The sequence below is a fragment of the Podarcis pityusensis genome (assembly GCF_964106645.2).
Source record: "Podarcis pityusensis genome assembly, chromosome: 4".
NCBI classification, from domain to species: domain Eukaryota; kingdom Metazoa; phylum Chordata; class Lepidosauria; order Squamata; family Lacertidae; genus Podarcis; species Podarcis pityusensis.
In genome coordinates, this window is record NC_138027.1 from 60245990 (window position 1) to 60263420 (window position 17431).

At 39.4% G+C, this 17431-nt stretch overlaps 1 protein-coding gene across 1 annotated transcript in view; it reads left to right on the plus strand.

The window, feature by feature from the left end:
- The window catches only part of CFAP47 (cilia and flagella associated protein 47), a 189891-nt gene that overhangs the window by 84952 nt on the left and 87508 nt on the right, over positions 1-17431 (plus strand). Inside the window, exons 44-49 of the mRNA XM_081003912.1 lie at positions 148-374; positions 1087-1264; positions 8109-8302; positions 9090-9233; positions 11326-11499; positions 16701-16816. Of these exons, the coding sequence (XP_080860038.1) occupies positions 148-374; positions 1087-1264; positions 8109-8302; positions 9090-9233; positions 11326-11499; positions 16701-16816 (1033 nt within the window). The remainder of the gene's footprint in view (positions 1-147; positions 375-1086; positions 1265-8108; positions 8303-9089; positions 9234-11325; positions 11500-16700; positions 16817-17431) is intronic.

A 17431-nucleotide genomic window follows, 5' to 3' on the forward strand; every position in this document is an offset into this window, starting at 1 on the left:
CACTAGGCTTTTGGCTCTGGCTCTGGCAAGCCATAGCAATTGGTGCTATGGTACCAAATTTAGCATCTGCCTGGTGCAGGTGTGCTGTAGAAGCAAAAATCTTAGTTGGCCGTTGTTGATGTTACCTCTTGCTCTTGTTTATTACAGGTGACAGAGAAATACAACCAGTGCTTTGCCTGAAATGTTGTGTTGGTAATACGCTTCGAGAAAAGCTGAAGATCCCTCTCGTGAATGAAGCTAGGGAAAAGGCTCTGGCTCTTGCAGCACAACAGCAGATGTCTGCTTTGGAGTATGAGCGAAGAAAGGTCACTGGGACACTTGAGAGCAGCAGCGTTCGAGTTGCAGTTGCAGCTTTAGGTCTGTCACAAGTTGAGGTAAGAACATTATTGACTGCAGATCTTATAATTGTACTTTGTTCATTACATTTTGAAGCTGACAGGGAAGCAACACTTTGACTGCATACTGCACGATTGGAAAAGGCCTCTTTTGTCAAGCTGATTCTGAACACCAGTCTTGTAATGCAGTTTTCTCCATTATGTTATAAAGCTGCCCAAACCCCCAAAGCTTGATTTTGAGAGGTAACCTCCAACCTGGGAGTAAGCATCTCAGCACATAGTAGCAGGGTTGGATCAGAACTATGGTGGTTCCTGGGCTAGCAGACCTTATTCCAGCCTAAACACAATTCATATGCATGATATAATCCAGTTTCTTTTGACATGTCTGTGCCCAGCCCCCATCCTTAATTGTTCCAACCAACCTAATTTAGTAGGAACAGTATCATCCATTTCACTTGAAAAGAAAAATTGGTGTGTGCCGTGGGGTTAAGGGAAATACAGCATTCCTACAGGCAGAAGTTAAAAAGTAAACTATATTTGCACCACCAAATCTCCCAAATGGCTTTTTAAACATAGGAGATTTTGAAGAGTATTTTGATAATTGTGTAATACAATTAAGAAAGTAATTCTGCAAAAACAAGGAAATAAAAATCTAGGTGCATACACAGAACCTTTTACATGCTTCCTGGTTGACTTGCAGTTAGCATGAAAACATTGTTAAGACTCAACTACATGGTTCCTTTATTTACAGAAAGATGCGCTGCACAACTTTCCTAAATTTTTTACAAAATATATTGAGTACAGTGTTGAAGTGAGCATGCCTGAATATTTTGAAAGCCCTGGAAATATAGAAATACCCGTGTTGGCATCAAGCAGAATTCATCCTACGCACCAGGGAAAAGGACATATTTGGTCTGCAGAAGAAAGAGGTGACAAGCATCTGATTAGTAAATTACTACTACCACTGTCAATAACAAAACTCTTGATACTAATTCTGAAATTCTTCATATGTCTTACCATCCTGTTTGCTGCAGATGTTCTTCACTGGGAAGGGATGCCCAGTGAGTGGAACAATATCTGTACAGTGGAGATGAGAAATGGTCTGAAGCCGTTTATAACTTCTGCAGATTACAGGAGCATTTCCCTTTCCTCAGCACTTCACTTATTTTCATTATAACCAGGCACAAGGGGAGTGGGATGTCAGTCCTACAGGAAAGTTACTCTTGGTTTTTTAGAAGTAACTAACATCAATGTGGGACGCGGGTGGCACTGTGGGTTAAACCACAGAGCTTAGGACTTGCCGATCAGAAGGTCGGCAGTTCGAATCCCTGTGAAAAGAATTCATGCCTGAAACAAATAATTTACGGTTGGAAATTTAAGGACTGGAGCTTTGGAAGTAAAAGCTTGTGCCAGTGAAGCAAACAGAGCATGTGGGACAAACAGCTTTGATTATACAGGATATGTAGTGGAATAATCATACAAAAAAGGCCAGTGACTGATTTTGGTATCCAAACCTTTTAATTATCAACATGTTTACTGGAAATCTTACCGATGTTGTTGTTGGCATCCATCTGTTAGGAAATATTTTGAATAAGCTAACATAAAAATAAAATGTATCAGAATTGCTTACCAGTATTTCAACGAGATACGATCACACTTTCTGAATCTCAAAAGAGCCCTTGGTTCATTTTGAATCTCAAAAGAGCCCTTGATTCATTTTGACATCAACATGATTTTCTTCATGTACCTGAGGGAAATATTGTTACATATTTGTCTGCATATTTCACATTGTCAGTCTGTGCCATCTTTGTGTCTTCGGGGTCAAATTAAAGATCACTGAACCATAGCTGTGACAATGGTAATTTCAAGTTTGCCTGGTTGCTTAAATATTCAGGATACCTAATTTGGAATTCACTGGATTTTGTTGCATAAGTGCTCCATTGTAGTACCTAGAAGTTTGAAAGCATACCAGTGCAAGTAGATAAATAGGGACCGCTGTGGCAGGAAGGTAAACAGTGTTTCTGTTCTTCGGTTTCTGTCATGGTGTTCCATTGCACCAGAAGCGGCTTAGTCATGTTGGCCACATGACCCGGAAAGCTGTCTGTGAACAGACGTCAGCTCCTTTGGCCTGAAAGCGAGATGAGCACCGCAACCCCATAGTCACCTTTGACTGGACTTAACCATCCAGGAGTCCTTTACCTTTTTTTTTTTTAACCTTTATGAAGAGAATACAATATTGGTTTATCTTTATCATGTTAAAATACTTGTTTCTTTTCTTTTTAAAGTAACTCTTATAAATTTTCTCGCACATTTGTATTCATACATTAATTAAATAGTTTGTAGCTTGGATAGGTGCTATTGGTGTTTAGGCTTCATAGAGTTTGAGTTTTGTGAGTATTAAGTAAAAGACTGCCAGCTGGATGTGACATACCAAGCTATCTTCAATTACTTATATGTAATGCTTCAGAAAACAAATATTAGCCTATATATTCCAAAACTAAATTCCATCTTACAAGACTGAGCTGGATCTTTTTAGCAAAAAAGCGAAACTCCCTTTTTTATAATAAGCACAAAAATGAAGAATTGGCCATTTTGTTAACCACAACTGCATGTTGATGAGATATAGTAAGGGGAATAGAGTTCTAATTCCTGAAGCTTTGAACAACTATTATGGTTGGCATTAAAAATAATAATAATAATCTGCACCTTGTTCCTATGACTCTAAAATGCAGACATTTTATGGTACCTTCGTACCATGTGAAGAGTTTTATCTGCTGATGTATACATGTCAAACTGCTGTTAAAGGTACAGAAGCAGACCAGACCATCTTTCAGGTCAGAAGGCAACAGTGACAGCTAGACTTTGGAGTTATAAATATATGTGAATAATTCTATAACTTACAATATTCCAATGACTGATTAAATAGTTTGCTTTGTACTTCATGCTTGTGAAGTGCTATCGAACTGTTAAGGCACTAATCATTTTAATATGCTTTATTTTTTTAATTTTGTGCCTGAATAATTTAAATGAATTTTTTAATAATTACATTCTGTCTTTTGGTGTGCTGTGCTTTCATGCTTAATCAATAGCTGTTCAATACTCTGAAACTAAAATAAGGGTGGATATTAGCTATTGGCTAATTCTATCTTCTTTTTAATTCTGTCTCTCCATTGTTTTTCATCTCTAATGGCCCATTCATTAGAAAGCAAGGGCAGATGCAGGGCAGCTCTAAAAGAAGCACATCTCTGTTTTCAGTAAAGTTAACTCTCTATTCAAAGAAACAAATATACACTCGGCCTAGTGGTCTCAGCAACACTTCCCAGCAGGTATTGCCCCTATGGAGCAGTTGACAGGACTGAAGGTCCCTGCCTTCCACACTTCTCTAAGGCTCCTCCTCTCCCAGCCATTTCCCAAGCAGTCTCAAATTGCAGTCTGCACACTTCTGACCTCTGTTCTGCTCTTCGCATTACTATGCAGGTTCTTGGGGACCAGGGAGGAGGGGAGGGGAGCCTGTTGCATCGGGAGAGGGAGACTCCCTGGATTCTTCAGCAGCGTCTGAACTCTTCTCCGCCTGAACTCTCCTTGGTGTCCCACCACCAACCTCCTGGTCCTGATCCTTCCTCCTCTGGGGTTTCCCCTGGGGGTTCCCTGATTGGTGCCCCCCACCATTCATCTTTGTCCAGCCAGTCCTTGACATGGGCTACACCATTGATTGTCACATCACTAAAGTTTGTAGAAAATAAAGCGGACCACACAGCCAAACATCCTCCACTAATCCTTACAAATAAGATTGAATATCATGTCACATCACATTACTTAGGCTAGCAAATCATTTACAATATGTTGACTTCTATGGTTGCTAGAACTAACATTTATTTCCACTACTCAATTCAGAAGACATAAATATTTACATATTTAATAACACTATCTAAAAAGCATAATTTTCTGAAAACTTCTCCATATGTGTATGTTAAAAATATGCCTTCATATTATACTCAGTAACAGGTTATCATTTTCACTATATGCCTTATGAATTCTGCCTTGGTTCAGTGTCTGGTGTAATTCGAGCAATCTTTTATTTCCCAGTAATTTCCTGGAGCTTTAAACCTGCTCCCCAGCACAATGTTATCAGTGATCCTCTTTCTCTTCTGGTTGTGCTCTGTGGGTGGTCTATTTTGTTTTACATACATACTAAGATATGACTTTTTGAGATGACTACCAGTGTTCTAATCGTAGTTATGGATGGCTAGTTATGTGCCAGAACTGATGACTTTAGAAGCAGATGTACATCTCAGTATTCCATCAAAAAAACATGTACAACCAGTTCAGTAGGATAAATGGGCACTGTGAACCATATGCAGAAGGAGATGTGCATTCAGGTGTGTATCAACAATGGAAGTACACATAGAAGGCCACTTGCATGTGCAAATCTTCCTTACCAGATTGGGACAGGCATCTTTACAAAAAGTATCATCTCAGAATTTTAGGTAGCATTACTGCTACTTCTCCTTGTGCACAGTGGGTGCAGGATGGGCCTCAAATTGCTTGCAATGAGGGCATGCAGTTCTCGTGTTAATTAAATTTTACCTCTTGGCTGCTGTTCTGTTAAGTATAATTTTGGCAGTTGCAATATACCAGGAGAAAACACTAGTGGACCCAATCCTTGGGTTTGTAACAAAGCAACAAACATCAGCTTGAATTCAATGAATAACATCTTCAACTTCTTAATTCTGCTAGAAATTAAGCTTATATAATATCCAACTACCGGTATGTAAGTCCCTCTAGATCTAGAATGATCTTTGTGTGATTCGTGAATACCTCCCCTGCAATTGAGCCAGATATTCACAAAATTATCCACTTTGACATCCTAATTTGGTGTGGCAGTCTTTTAGACAGCGCTTTCTGTGGTATGTTTAAAAACTAACCCTACAAGGTGGACCAACTTGCTGTCTTCCAGTGCTTCTTCAAAAGATTTGTAAACAGTGAACCAATCCAGGATAAGACCTTTGCTATTTATTTTGAGGATGAATGTTTATACTATGCAGGAAGTCATGCTTAACAAACTGATAGGAAATATGTGTTTAATTGTACTTGGGTATCAAAACCAGAATGCAAGCATACCATGAAAAGCAGCCTTTAGCTTGGCCCAAGATGTTTTCTGGTGTGCAATAAATTCTGCAAAATGCAAATCCCAGGAGAAAGAATAGTACATTGGAAAATTAGACCTATACTGATAATAAAGGCATGTTATCTAAAATGTATTGCTAATATTTTTGTGTAAAAGAATTGTGAGTTTTGTCTTGTGGTACTGAATGTACTTAAACTATATACCAAAAAATTGAAAAATCATCTAATGTGGATATTTTCTGTGCTCCCATGTACTGCGTGAATGGTACGAGATAGTTACAATCTAATTTGGGGAAAAAATATTTATGAGCCAGGAATAAGTGAGCGAGTTTTATTACTAGTATAACTGACAAACGTGGGACGTTTTTGTGGAAGATAGCCGATGGGGATAATAACTTGGTGACAAAACAGAAAAGAGGTAATAATTCATAAATTAGCAGGTCATTAATCTTGTCTTTATGAGAGAACAAGCTAATTTATTTCAGAGAAGTTTGAAGCTGAGGTGCTATAATCTGTTTGATAGCCTGCTAATGTTGGAGGCACATAATACAATGCTGTGCTATTCCTGTTGTGAACTTGAGTTTTCTTAAAAGCAATAATAAAGAGTTCAAGGAAAGTATTGACATGACAATGGTGGCATCAATTAGTTTCCAGTTGGTAAAGGCTTGAATTGCTACTGAACACCATTTTATAACAGGAAAATCAAATTGCCAATGAATATACTATTTGTTCATTACAGTTATTTATAGCCTGCTATTCAGGATACAAATCCTTCCAAGTCAACTGACACCATCAACTTTTTTAAAAAAGCAATAAACAATATAAAGCCATCAGGTTCCTTCCCACTTGACAGTGTTGGAATGGCCTTGTGTGGGGAGAGCAGAGTCCAGCTGGGACAGACAAGAGAAGGCTCTTGATGACTTCTTTGCCTGCCCACTTACCTCTCCTGGAATCCTTCTTACAGGGCAGTTGGTGGTAGATGGTTGTGGTGGGAAGAGGTTAATCCAGCAAGAGCTGGGTTAGAGGTCTATTTCGCCTGCCTCCCTTGCTCTCCTGAGCTTTTCCCCACAGGGCAGCTTGTAGTAAGATAGCGCTGGTGGAGAAGTCCAGCTGGAAGAGGCTCTGCCATAGCTTCAGGAACTGAGAATATTTAGATGAGATTGATAATAATGATATGGATCTCCCACTTTTTAAAAAAGCAGCTGTAGAGGAAGCCAAATCATACCGGGGCTGTGATGCTGAGGAAGTGTTACACCCCCCCCCCTTTTTGCAGGGCAAAAAACCACTTCTTGCTTCATGGGAGAAAATAAAAAGGAATTTGTATAGCACCTGAGTGTGTTTATTCTCAGAGTAAATCCTAAAGCCTGAAAGGTGCATTGGCTACTCCTTTTTGCTTCCTGCAGCTTAATGAATTCATGGTCCACAAGAAGACCTCTTATTCTTTGACTACTAAGCTTCCTCAGGAGTCTTTGGTGAGCTGCTTTGCCAGAAGCTTTTTGAAGTATACTATGACAACCGGATGTGGGTGGTGCTGTGGGTTAAACCACTGAGCCTAGGACTTGCCGATCAGAAGGTCAGTGGTTTGAAACCCCGCGATGGGGTGAGCGTCCGTTGCTCAGTCCCTGCTCCTGCCAACCTAGCAGTTTGAAACCATGTCAAAGTCCAAGTAGATAAATAGGTACCGCTCCGGCGGGAAGGTAAACGGTGTTTCTGTGCGCTGTTCTGGTTTGCCAGAAGCGGCTTAGTCATGCTGGCCACATGACCCGGAAGCTGTACGCTGGCTCCCTCAGCCAATAAAGTGAGATGAGCGCCGCAACCCCAGAGTCGTCTGCGACTGGACCTAATGGTGAGGGGTCCCTTTACTTTTACGGCAACCAGACACGCACAGCTACAAATCCTTACACCTTTTCCAATTTTCTCTCTAAGTTTCCATGTAAGAACTATTCTCTAAAATGATTTTTGTTCTCTAAACAACACACACAGTATTCAAAGGTGCTGCCTCCCTGTCCTGACAACTCATTTGCAGCAAATTTAAAGATACTGTTGCAGGTGGTGTGTTAAGCCAGTATTTTTGGTACCTGAGGTTACTTACACAAAAGGCTCTTAAATTAGTACTTGAATTTTTCTTTTGTCGCTGTTCAGTGATAGTACATTGTCTTGCATTATGTATGTTAGGATCACATTTTAATGGTCTTAACTGTGTCCAGATGATTATTTCTAAACAGAAGGAATAAAGTCCATGGTATAAACCCCAATCTATAGTTGGTAAGTTGATAGCTGTATAAATATAAAGAGCAGGGACAGGGAGGGCATTAGCAGAAGCCAATTAATTTTTGTTCTAATTCCTAATTGCAGTTGAGGTGTTTTTTATGTGATAGTTGTGAAATTAACTAACTCAGGTTGCCCTCAAATTCTGGTCCATTTTCCATATAGATGCAAGTGTCTAATCAGATTAATAAAGTTACATTGGCAATTTTAGGCTTTAGGCATCACCAGTACATCTATCTATCTATCTATCTATCTATCTATCTATCTATCTATTGTACTTATATTAAAACTACTTATCCCTCTTCCCTCCTGACAGAAGATGCTGCAGTTGAGCTTCCTACAATATTTAAACTAACAATGTTTATTTTCTCCCCACAGAAGTTGCAGAAGTTGAGCTTCCTATAAAGTTTTTGCCTAAGTATCCTGGCCGATATCCTTGTAAGATTCTTCTTCAGTCGAAGTATGATGTCCGACTCTTTCATATAGAATGTGTGGTGAATACAAATACTGCCGAGGCTGAGCTAGAGTTTGTCACTCCAGCATATCAAGCAGTGACTCAAGACATTCCAATAGTATGTCCATTTAGCTTCATCCAGGATTTAAATAAGGCTGGTCGCTACTGGGTTAAAACTGCTGACTGAACAAACACATAAATATGTGTATAAATAGATGGAAAGCAGGGATGAGAGTTCTTCCTGCATTAAGTTAATCTTTACACAGATTACCTTCTATATTTCTTGGCCACAAATGTATTATTATACTAAAAATGGTAGAAAAAGACATAGGCTTATCTTAAAATAAGTTAGCTCAAGGAAGTTATAGAAGGGAAGTTTTCCATCCCTTTCTCTCCCCTTCCCTGCCACCTGTGCACTCTTCAAGCCACTCTGGAAAGTTGGGATGAGTCCTCCTGAGAAATGGGGAATGTTGAGCTGCTGATAGAGAATGCCTCCAAACTGGGCAAACCTCTGATTGATTTGGGGTCATTTATGTTGAGAACCACCCTAAGATCTTCAATGAAGGGTGGTATATAAATTTAATAAAATGGATTAATAAATTTACCCTTCCTCCAGCAGCCTCCAATATCCCACATTGTTTAAGAGGGCTCCTTTAACTCCCACTCTCAAGAGGATTTTCAGAAGACACTGGTGGCTACAGCGGGGAGAAGGAGGGGAAAGCTTTCTTCTGAGATCTCCCATCAGTTAACATTTCTTAAGAGACAGTACTAAATAACTGTATAGATCATGTGCTTATATTAAAAACCTATATTTCCCATGAGGACTTCTGCTTCACCCCTTCATCCTTCATCACTGATATTCATTGTACTTTTAGATATTTCATTTGGATTCCCTTCTGTTTCAGACTAACATGAGTCAACAAGATTGGAAACTTAAAGCTCATTTAAAAGGATGCTGTTTTTATGGTCCCCCGCTTATATATGTTGCCCCAGGTGAAACAACTCCATACACCCTCATGTTTAAGCCAACTTCCGAATGTGTAATTACGGTAGGATAACAAAACACATTTTTTTCTTGTTTGATTAGCTTTTCTACATTTAATGAGAACTGGTATAGCTGTGGAATTTATAAGTTCTTATAATGCAAGGGTATCTGTAAACATAATACTAACAGCATAGAAATGACATTGTAAATGTGGTGACTCCAAAACATTCCAAAGTAATGTGGAAATGTGCCCATAAGCAAAAATGAACTAAGCATGTAAAGAGCTGAAGACTTTAAATAATGCCCTCTATAGTTATATCTATGTATGATTATTCTTGCTACTGTAAGCCTACCGGGCATGATCTATGCATGGAGTGACTGTGCCTGATAGTGTGTGTAGTCAATGGGTATGGTGGAGTCATGTCTCCCCATCGTTGAAGGAAGGAGAAGTGGAGGCCTTTAAAAGGCCACACACACAAGAGTTGGGGCCATTTTGCCCCATGAGCTTCCCACTCACCCACCTCTCCGTGTTAGTATCTCACTGGACTACTTGGGTCACTGACTGATGGGGCTAGAAAGTAACGTTTTCTTCCCAACCTCAGTTGGCCCTTGCATGTGTTTCTTCCTCACCTTTCCCTCATTGAACTAAGGCATTGTGTTATTCATAGGAGAACACCTGTTACTACTTGGGAGCAAAAATGGCATTGGGCAGGATCGGCATAGTAAAAGAGGCCTTCATAAGGGTTTTGAGGGAAGGATTGGCTAAGGCACAGCCTAAGCTCAGGTTAGAGCCTCTGACTGGCTGGATTCAGCCTAGTCGTCCAGTGAAACCCTGGATGCTTGACTTGCCATGACAGGGTTTGACACATAATGTACATAGCCATGGAGGGGGTTTGGGTATTTCCCAATCCTGACAGAATGGCATTCCATCAGAAGGGTCTGAGTGGAATGAGGAACTGACTCTTGCCCTCCTGCCATGCCAACCTCACTTCCTGCTGTAGTCAGTAAAGATTTGGCCTGATCTCACCTAACACCCGCGTCTTATCAAGGTTATTTCACCTCTTTCACAGGGCCACAGATTGCATCTGGCTGGGTAACTTGACACCCACAATGCATCTCACTGATACTTGTAGATGATAGCTGCCTAGCTATTCATAACTTTTCTAATTTATGCCAGACCAATGAACTGTTTTGTTAAAAGGAAATAATTTGGACTCCGTATGGCTGATTTATTTAGAATAAGCAGCCAGGTTATTGCATTGTATGATAGTGTATGGTTTGTCTTGTGCAGTGGCAGTAATTGCCAAATTGATATATAGATTGTGAAGAGTGTACATTTGGCTCAGATGCCCTACTGCTTCTGTATTTGTTTGCTTACTTTTTACATTTTAATGTTCTTTCTGCAAGTCACTCAGGGGGGTGTACATGATATGTTCATTTGCTTATTTAATGGATTTATAGACCACTAGGGCTATGGCCTGACAAAGTAGTGTATGCAGTAGAGATGATACACAAAAAGGTAGACACATCATGTGGTATAAATCATCATAAAGAAGCACCTACATTTTGTAAGTATGACGTAATACCCTCCCCCATATATAAAACAAAATTGCTCCGAATCATATAGCTGAAAACACATTGAGGAAAGAGATTAAGGAAATATATAGCTTGAAATAGATGTTTAAGGCCCACTTGAATTCCTGTACTGAAGGAACTAAGCATAAGTCATTCAGTAATAATTAAATGATGGGGCCACCACCAAGAAACCCCTGTGCTTATCAAACAAACTGATTTTACTGGTAGGCACACGAGCAGGACCCCCAAAGCTGTTTGTATTGAACAGACTGGTCCTTTAGATAACTTGTATACCCAAGCTGTTAAGAGTTTTAATGGTTAGCACTAGCATTTTGAATTGGGCCTGAAATGGCACTTGTAGCAAATTGAAACGGTGCAACATTGGTATCACATGTTCTGACTTTACAACTTGCATCCATGCAACTGTATCCTGCCCTCACTGAAGTTTCTGAATAGTCTTCAAGGCAGCTCTGTGTAATTCTTCATCCCACTAGCACATTCAGGTCTCATTTCGAGTGGACTCTGAAGTTTTGCAGAAATATTTGCACCCCGCTGAATGTTCATTTCTTTCACTATCATAGGGGAAACTCATTTTGCAAAATGAAGCAGATGGCACAGATCATGTCTTTGTTCTGAAGGGGATTGCAACAAAACCTCTGGCGCTGGATTATCTTGCGATAGAGTGCCGAGTTAGAGAGATTACACAGAAGCTCATAATGGTACCCAATTTTACCAATGAGGAATTGCACTACAAGGTAAAATTGTGCAGGTTTGAATACAAATTTGAGTGAAAGTAACAGCAGTTCTCTGCCTAATGCATGTATTGTTATGATTTACTAGAACATTTGCTATCCCACTCATCATTATGAAGGCTATCTGAGTGGCAGATGATACCAGAGTCATCTTGTCCTCCCTTCATTTGAAAATGTCATATTCATATTGGAAAGGTTTACCACTGCAAAATTACCGTATTTTTCGCTCTATAAGACGCACCATACCACAAGACGCACCTAGTTTTTGGAGGAGGGAAACAAGGAAAAAAATATTCTGAATCTCAGAAGCCAGAACAGCAAGAGGGATTGCTGCACAGTGAAACCCACAATCCCTCTTGCTGTTCTGGCTTCTGTGATAGTTGTGCAGCCTGCATTCGCTCCATAAGACGCACACACATTTCCCCTTACTTTTTAGGAGGGAAAAAGTGAGTCTTATAGAGCAAAAAATACGGTACTAAAAATGAGTGATGTTTAAATTGTTCCTGATGGTTTCCCCCTGCCCAGTGTTAATTTTTTTTAAAAAAAATACTTCCACCATTACTTTAATTCAGTGAAGTATTACAAGTGAATTGTAAGCACCAGTTTTTCCACAACAAATTGAGATACACTAGAGACCTTCAGCCAATGATATGGCTAGTTAATTTAAACCAGTTGGTGGTGTTCAGATGCTGCTCTTTTGCCACATGGCCTGGTCCTCCATTCTCCATAGTAGCAGGTTCTTTGTTTGTTTGTTTAATTAATTAATTAATTAATTAATATACCGCCCTCTACCCAGAGGTCTCAGGGTGGTTCACCCACATTTTAAAAGGGCATAGGATGTCAATCAAATCAGCCAAAGGCCTGGTTGAAAAGGAACGTTTTTGCCTGGCTCCTAAAAGTGTATAATGAAGGCGCTAGGCAAGCTTTCCTGGGGAGTACATTCCACAGACAGGGAGCCACTGCAGAGAAGGCCTGCTCTTGTGTTGCCACCCTCCACACCTCTCAAGGAGGAGGCACACATAGAAAGGCCTCAGAAGATGATCCCGTGGTTGTGGTTTTATATTTTGATTTTGTTCTGTGAACCATGCTTAACAGTATGGGGGATGAAATCATACCCTGAGGAACCCTACATTGAAGCCTCCATGGGGCTAAAGAGCACTCCCCAAGCATCACCCTTTGGAAATGACTATCCAAGTAGGATGAGAACACCACAAAGTGGTGCCACTCACCCCTAAATCGGAGCAGCCACTCCAGAAGGATACTATGGTTGATGGTATTGAAAACTGTGGAGAGGTCAAGGAGAATTAACAGGACACATTTCCCCCTCTCTCTCCCAACACAGGTCATCATATAGGGCGACTAAAACCAGGCCTAAACCCTGATTCAAATGGATCTAGAAAATCAGTTTCATCCAAGAGTGCCTCTTCCAACAAAACACTTTAAATAATTTCCCCTTCACTCCTGTTTCATTTTTATATTTTTATTAGGTATATAATATGTGATGACATCTGTTAAAATATAACATGTGCTCCTTATCCAGATTCATCAAATTTGGCATGCTAGAAATGCAAATAGAGCACACAATGAAAATTTCCCCTTTTATTTTGACATTTTAAAACTTTGTGGTAATAGCATGTTAGAGGCACACTTTGTATAGCTAGCAAGCTGTAACAATTTATAGCCGTCTTAATATTTTGGATTTTATATTGGCATTCATGCTCTTTTTTATGAGATATATGAAGCCATTAATTTAATACTACTGCCATTTCATTAAAAAGTTAATTATGTCATGCATATGTTCCTAAGGTTACAAACAAACTACAATGCACCTGATCTGTATGGAATAAGTTCACGTAATTCTCAAATGGTACAACAAACTCTTTGCAGGGTGGCTATTTCCAGCAGTAGTTTATAAAATTAAATTCTGTGAATTATATACTTTTAAACCTTTACATATTTTGGTGATATAAAGTATGATTTGCAGGGAAAATAGAGATGATTGAAGATTTGAAGTCTTCCTAGTAATGAAAAATAGTTATGAAAAACATTTGTTAAATGAAGGTAAAAAATTATTGGACCTCTGGTTCACAGGTTTGCTACTCACATATATGTACACACTTGCAGTGAAAATAATTAATTAGTGGATAGCCAGCAACAATGGAAAGCTTCAGTGAGATTCTGTTATGACAACAGTTTAACCTGGAGGACTAACCACTTGTATGTTGAACCCTTGATCTTCATGGCTTATTAAATCTAGCAGGGAAGAAATATCCAGCTGGGTCCAGAAGGTTGTAAATGCCCACTCGAAAGAGGAAGTGGTTGCAGATTATTTAAAAGAAGTGACAAATTGTGTCACTTCTTTTAAAAGAAGTGAAATTATTTAACAAATAAAGCAAGAACTACTGGAATGGAATGAAAAATGTCCCTACCTTGTACCCTTGCTTTTTCATATACCATTATCATTCTGTTGTTATTCTTTCATTTTCTTACCTGTACTTCACCATAAAGCGAACTTTTAAAGATCTGGCACATCTGTTTCCCTACTTCTTCCTGTTCTCCTAACTCTTTTATTTTTGTGGTGAATTAATAAAAACAACTGATATATACATTTCATCCTGTCTGGAAACCATGCCTTTTGGCCTGTTGACATTTGAGATGCTGGCATAGTCCTCAACTAAGGTCCCCAATCTTCTCTACAGAATGAGGGACAATCCTCTGAAGAACTCACCAGAGATCAAAGCATCCTCGTGTAAAGTTAAAATATGTGCCCCACCCCCTTAAAATATATTTCATGCACTCTCATTCCCAGATCTCCAGCAGGTTAATATGAACAGTAGCTGTTCTATGCATTCACATGTTCACCAAGCATTTTTTACTGATGTTTTTATATTGCTTGCTCTTTTTCATTGTTTTCTTTTGTTGCATTGTCTTAATGTGCAGTTTTGTGATAATTATATTGTGCTTTCTTTGACACAAGCTGCTCTAAGTGCTTGGAGAAGGATATAAATTTATTATTATTATAAAAATACATTTATATCCGACCTTTTGCTCAAGAAGCTCAGCATGGTGTAATGATTCCACCACCCTTCCAATGTATCCTCACAGTAACCCTGAGAGAGAGGTTAGGCTGAGAAGACACCACACTGGCTCTCGTACAAATTATAATATTAGACCCTTGTGGTATAGTGCCAGGGTTAAGTGGCTTCCACACAACTTTGTATGTATGTGAAGGAGTCTTTAAGAGCCTGCCTCAGCACTTTTGCTAGACAGAATGTGTGCCCTATGAAATTAAGTTTGTGTGTGATGCCGGAGCCATTAAAAACAGGTTGTGAAATAGAATCCTTATTCTGTTATTACTTATTACTTATTTATGAAGAATATATATATATATATAGATCACTTATTCAGATTTTCTTGATTAAGAGTTTTTTTGCTTCACTTGCTAACTCCTGCATAAGATGCAATTCCACTGTAATGCATGTTATTTCCATTAAGATACATACTTTTATGCACACCCTAGCACATGCATTTTTGTGCATATTACTTGGGTAGAGAAGAGCACTGCGAAATTCAGACAAGTTTGAATTTTGAAGGATGGTTCTGCTTCAGTTCTTCTGTTGCTTCAGAAATCACAAAGTAGGTAGGTTCCCCTATACATTGTGAACCAAATAAAACTTCTCTTCCATCTCTATTCCCTGCTGGAGAGGAGGGATTTGAACCAGCCTTGTGGGGTGCAGAGGTGATTATTGGTAGGGCAGAGGTGGAGGCTGTTGGCTGCATTGAAAGACTCCATAGGCCAGGACTAGCCCAAATTTCTCCTCCCTGTTTTAGATTGCTCATTTAGCAATAGTCAGTTGTTAATCTCTTCTTTTCCTCTAATCTGTTCAGAGCTGGTGATATTATACACACCCTGAAATTTTTTTAATCAGCATACACAATGTTTTCGTTGGTTTAAAAATTCTAGAAAATATTGTGAAGCAATATATATACTTTTAAAAAATCCCTCAAACTATTTTTATATTTAATTTTTCCTTCTCTGTGCGCAGCTGATGCCAGTGGTGAGGTGAAGGCCCCATGTTGTCAACAGCAGCTCTCAGCTGAGCCTGGGAGAATTTGGCTCCTTTCCTTATTGCTGTCTGCTAAAAGAAGCAGGCACTGGTTTCTCCTCTTGTCAGTAGCTGTGTGAAAAGCAGAGGAGATATGCACAAATATTCAATCCCCCTAATGCTTTAAATATAGTTAAATGTATTGTTGATATTTAACCACACTAGAGCCTTAATGAAATCTGAGATTAATGGTTGAGCATTGTTCCTATTCCCAGGTAGATACCACCCTAGTATCTGATTGGTTTATCTTTACTTTACTTTACTTTACTTTACTCAATCTCACTCCAGCACATTTCCCCTGCATTTCATCTCATGTTTCCTTCTTAGGCAGAATTGCCTTGTTAACATAGCTCCTTAGATGAAGAGTTAACCATCACTCCCCTTCCCCGTATCCACAGGGGGTTAGGATGGGGCAGAGATGCCTCTGTGCTGGTGGTGGCATCTGTTGTCAAGGCAGAAAGCTCCATAGATGGTTCCATTGCCAGTGGTAGGCCTCAAAAGGTGTATTCTAGAGACAAGATGATGATGGGGCAGAAACAGCCTTGGATCTGCTGGATCCAAAGTCTCTTTATTGCTGTGATAGGAAATGGGATTGGGCTTATTACCTATGCCAACCAGGAGCTGGTGTGGGTAATTGCCTATAACATTTGTTTCAATGGACAGGATTCCCTCCATCCCTACACTCAAAGAATGCTCGGGTGAAAATAAATATATTACTCATCCCTACCTCCCACCCTGGCCAGCACATCTAGGAGATAGGCAGGGGTGAATTTGTGTAAAATGGCAGGCTAAGTGTTTAGTGAACGTGGCACAAAACAGAGGTCCTGATTTTCAGTAGCTGGTCAGAAGGAATCTTTCAAGGAGTTAATGTACCTTCACTTGATTAATAGTACCAAATTTTAACTCTGATACATTTGAAAGAGCACAGCAGAAAGTGTTCCCTTCATTCTATAGTCAATTAAGCACTGTAGGAAAGATTAAGAGAAATGTAGTAATATTTGTACTTGAACTCACTGCTAAGAGCTACGTTTTCGACATTATCTTGACAGTGCTGCCTTTGCCTTTGTTGCTTTTGCTGCTGCTTTTTTGTCATACTAGGTATCTTCAGATCTTCCAATTGTCAGTGGTGACCCAATTCTCACCGTAGAACCTGGTGACACAGCTGCATATACTCTGACTGTATTCCCATGGAAACGCGGAAAATTTCAAGGTAGGTTTTAACCTAGTGCTACATTGTAAGTATGAGATAATTACCGCATGATTCCACAAGACACAGCTAACTGCTAATGAAATTATGCATCACTGACCTCTGTTTTTTCAAAGTATCAATTAGAAAAGTTTTTTTCCTTCCTCAACAATCCACTTTTAATAACATTGCAATTCAAAATCTAAGCTCTACCTAGATTTATCCTAATTCAAAGGCAATTTGAATTTTCACTTTCCTGAAGGAATGTTGAACTAGTCTAGGATTGTGCCATTTGTGCCAATTTGTCTTTGACTACAAGCCAAAGAAAGAAGAGAGCATGCTCAGAGTGAAGGCTTTCTCTGCTGTTTTTGCTACAGTTATCGTAGCTAAAGAGGCATTTCACTGATTAAACAACACAATAACCTATTAAAGGGCTGCTCCTTCAGCAGCTGAGCACAGGGATTTGTTTTGAGTATCATAACTGAGCTGAACTCACAGTCCTTCCATACAAAAATCCTATTCCTGGTAGCCCCAAGATTTCCTTACTTGAGCAGTCTAATTTAGTGAGGAGGTCTTAATTTGTTCGTGCTGTTATGAAACTTGGGAGTCAGAAATCCTTGCCAACCTATTGCAAGGTATCAAT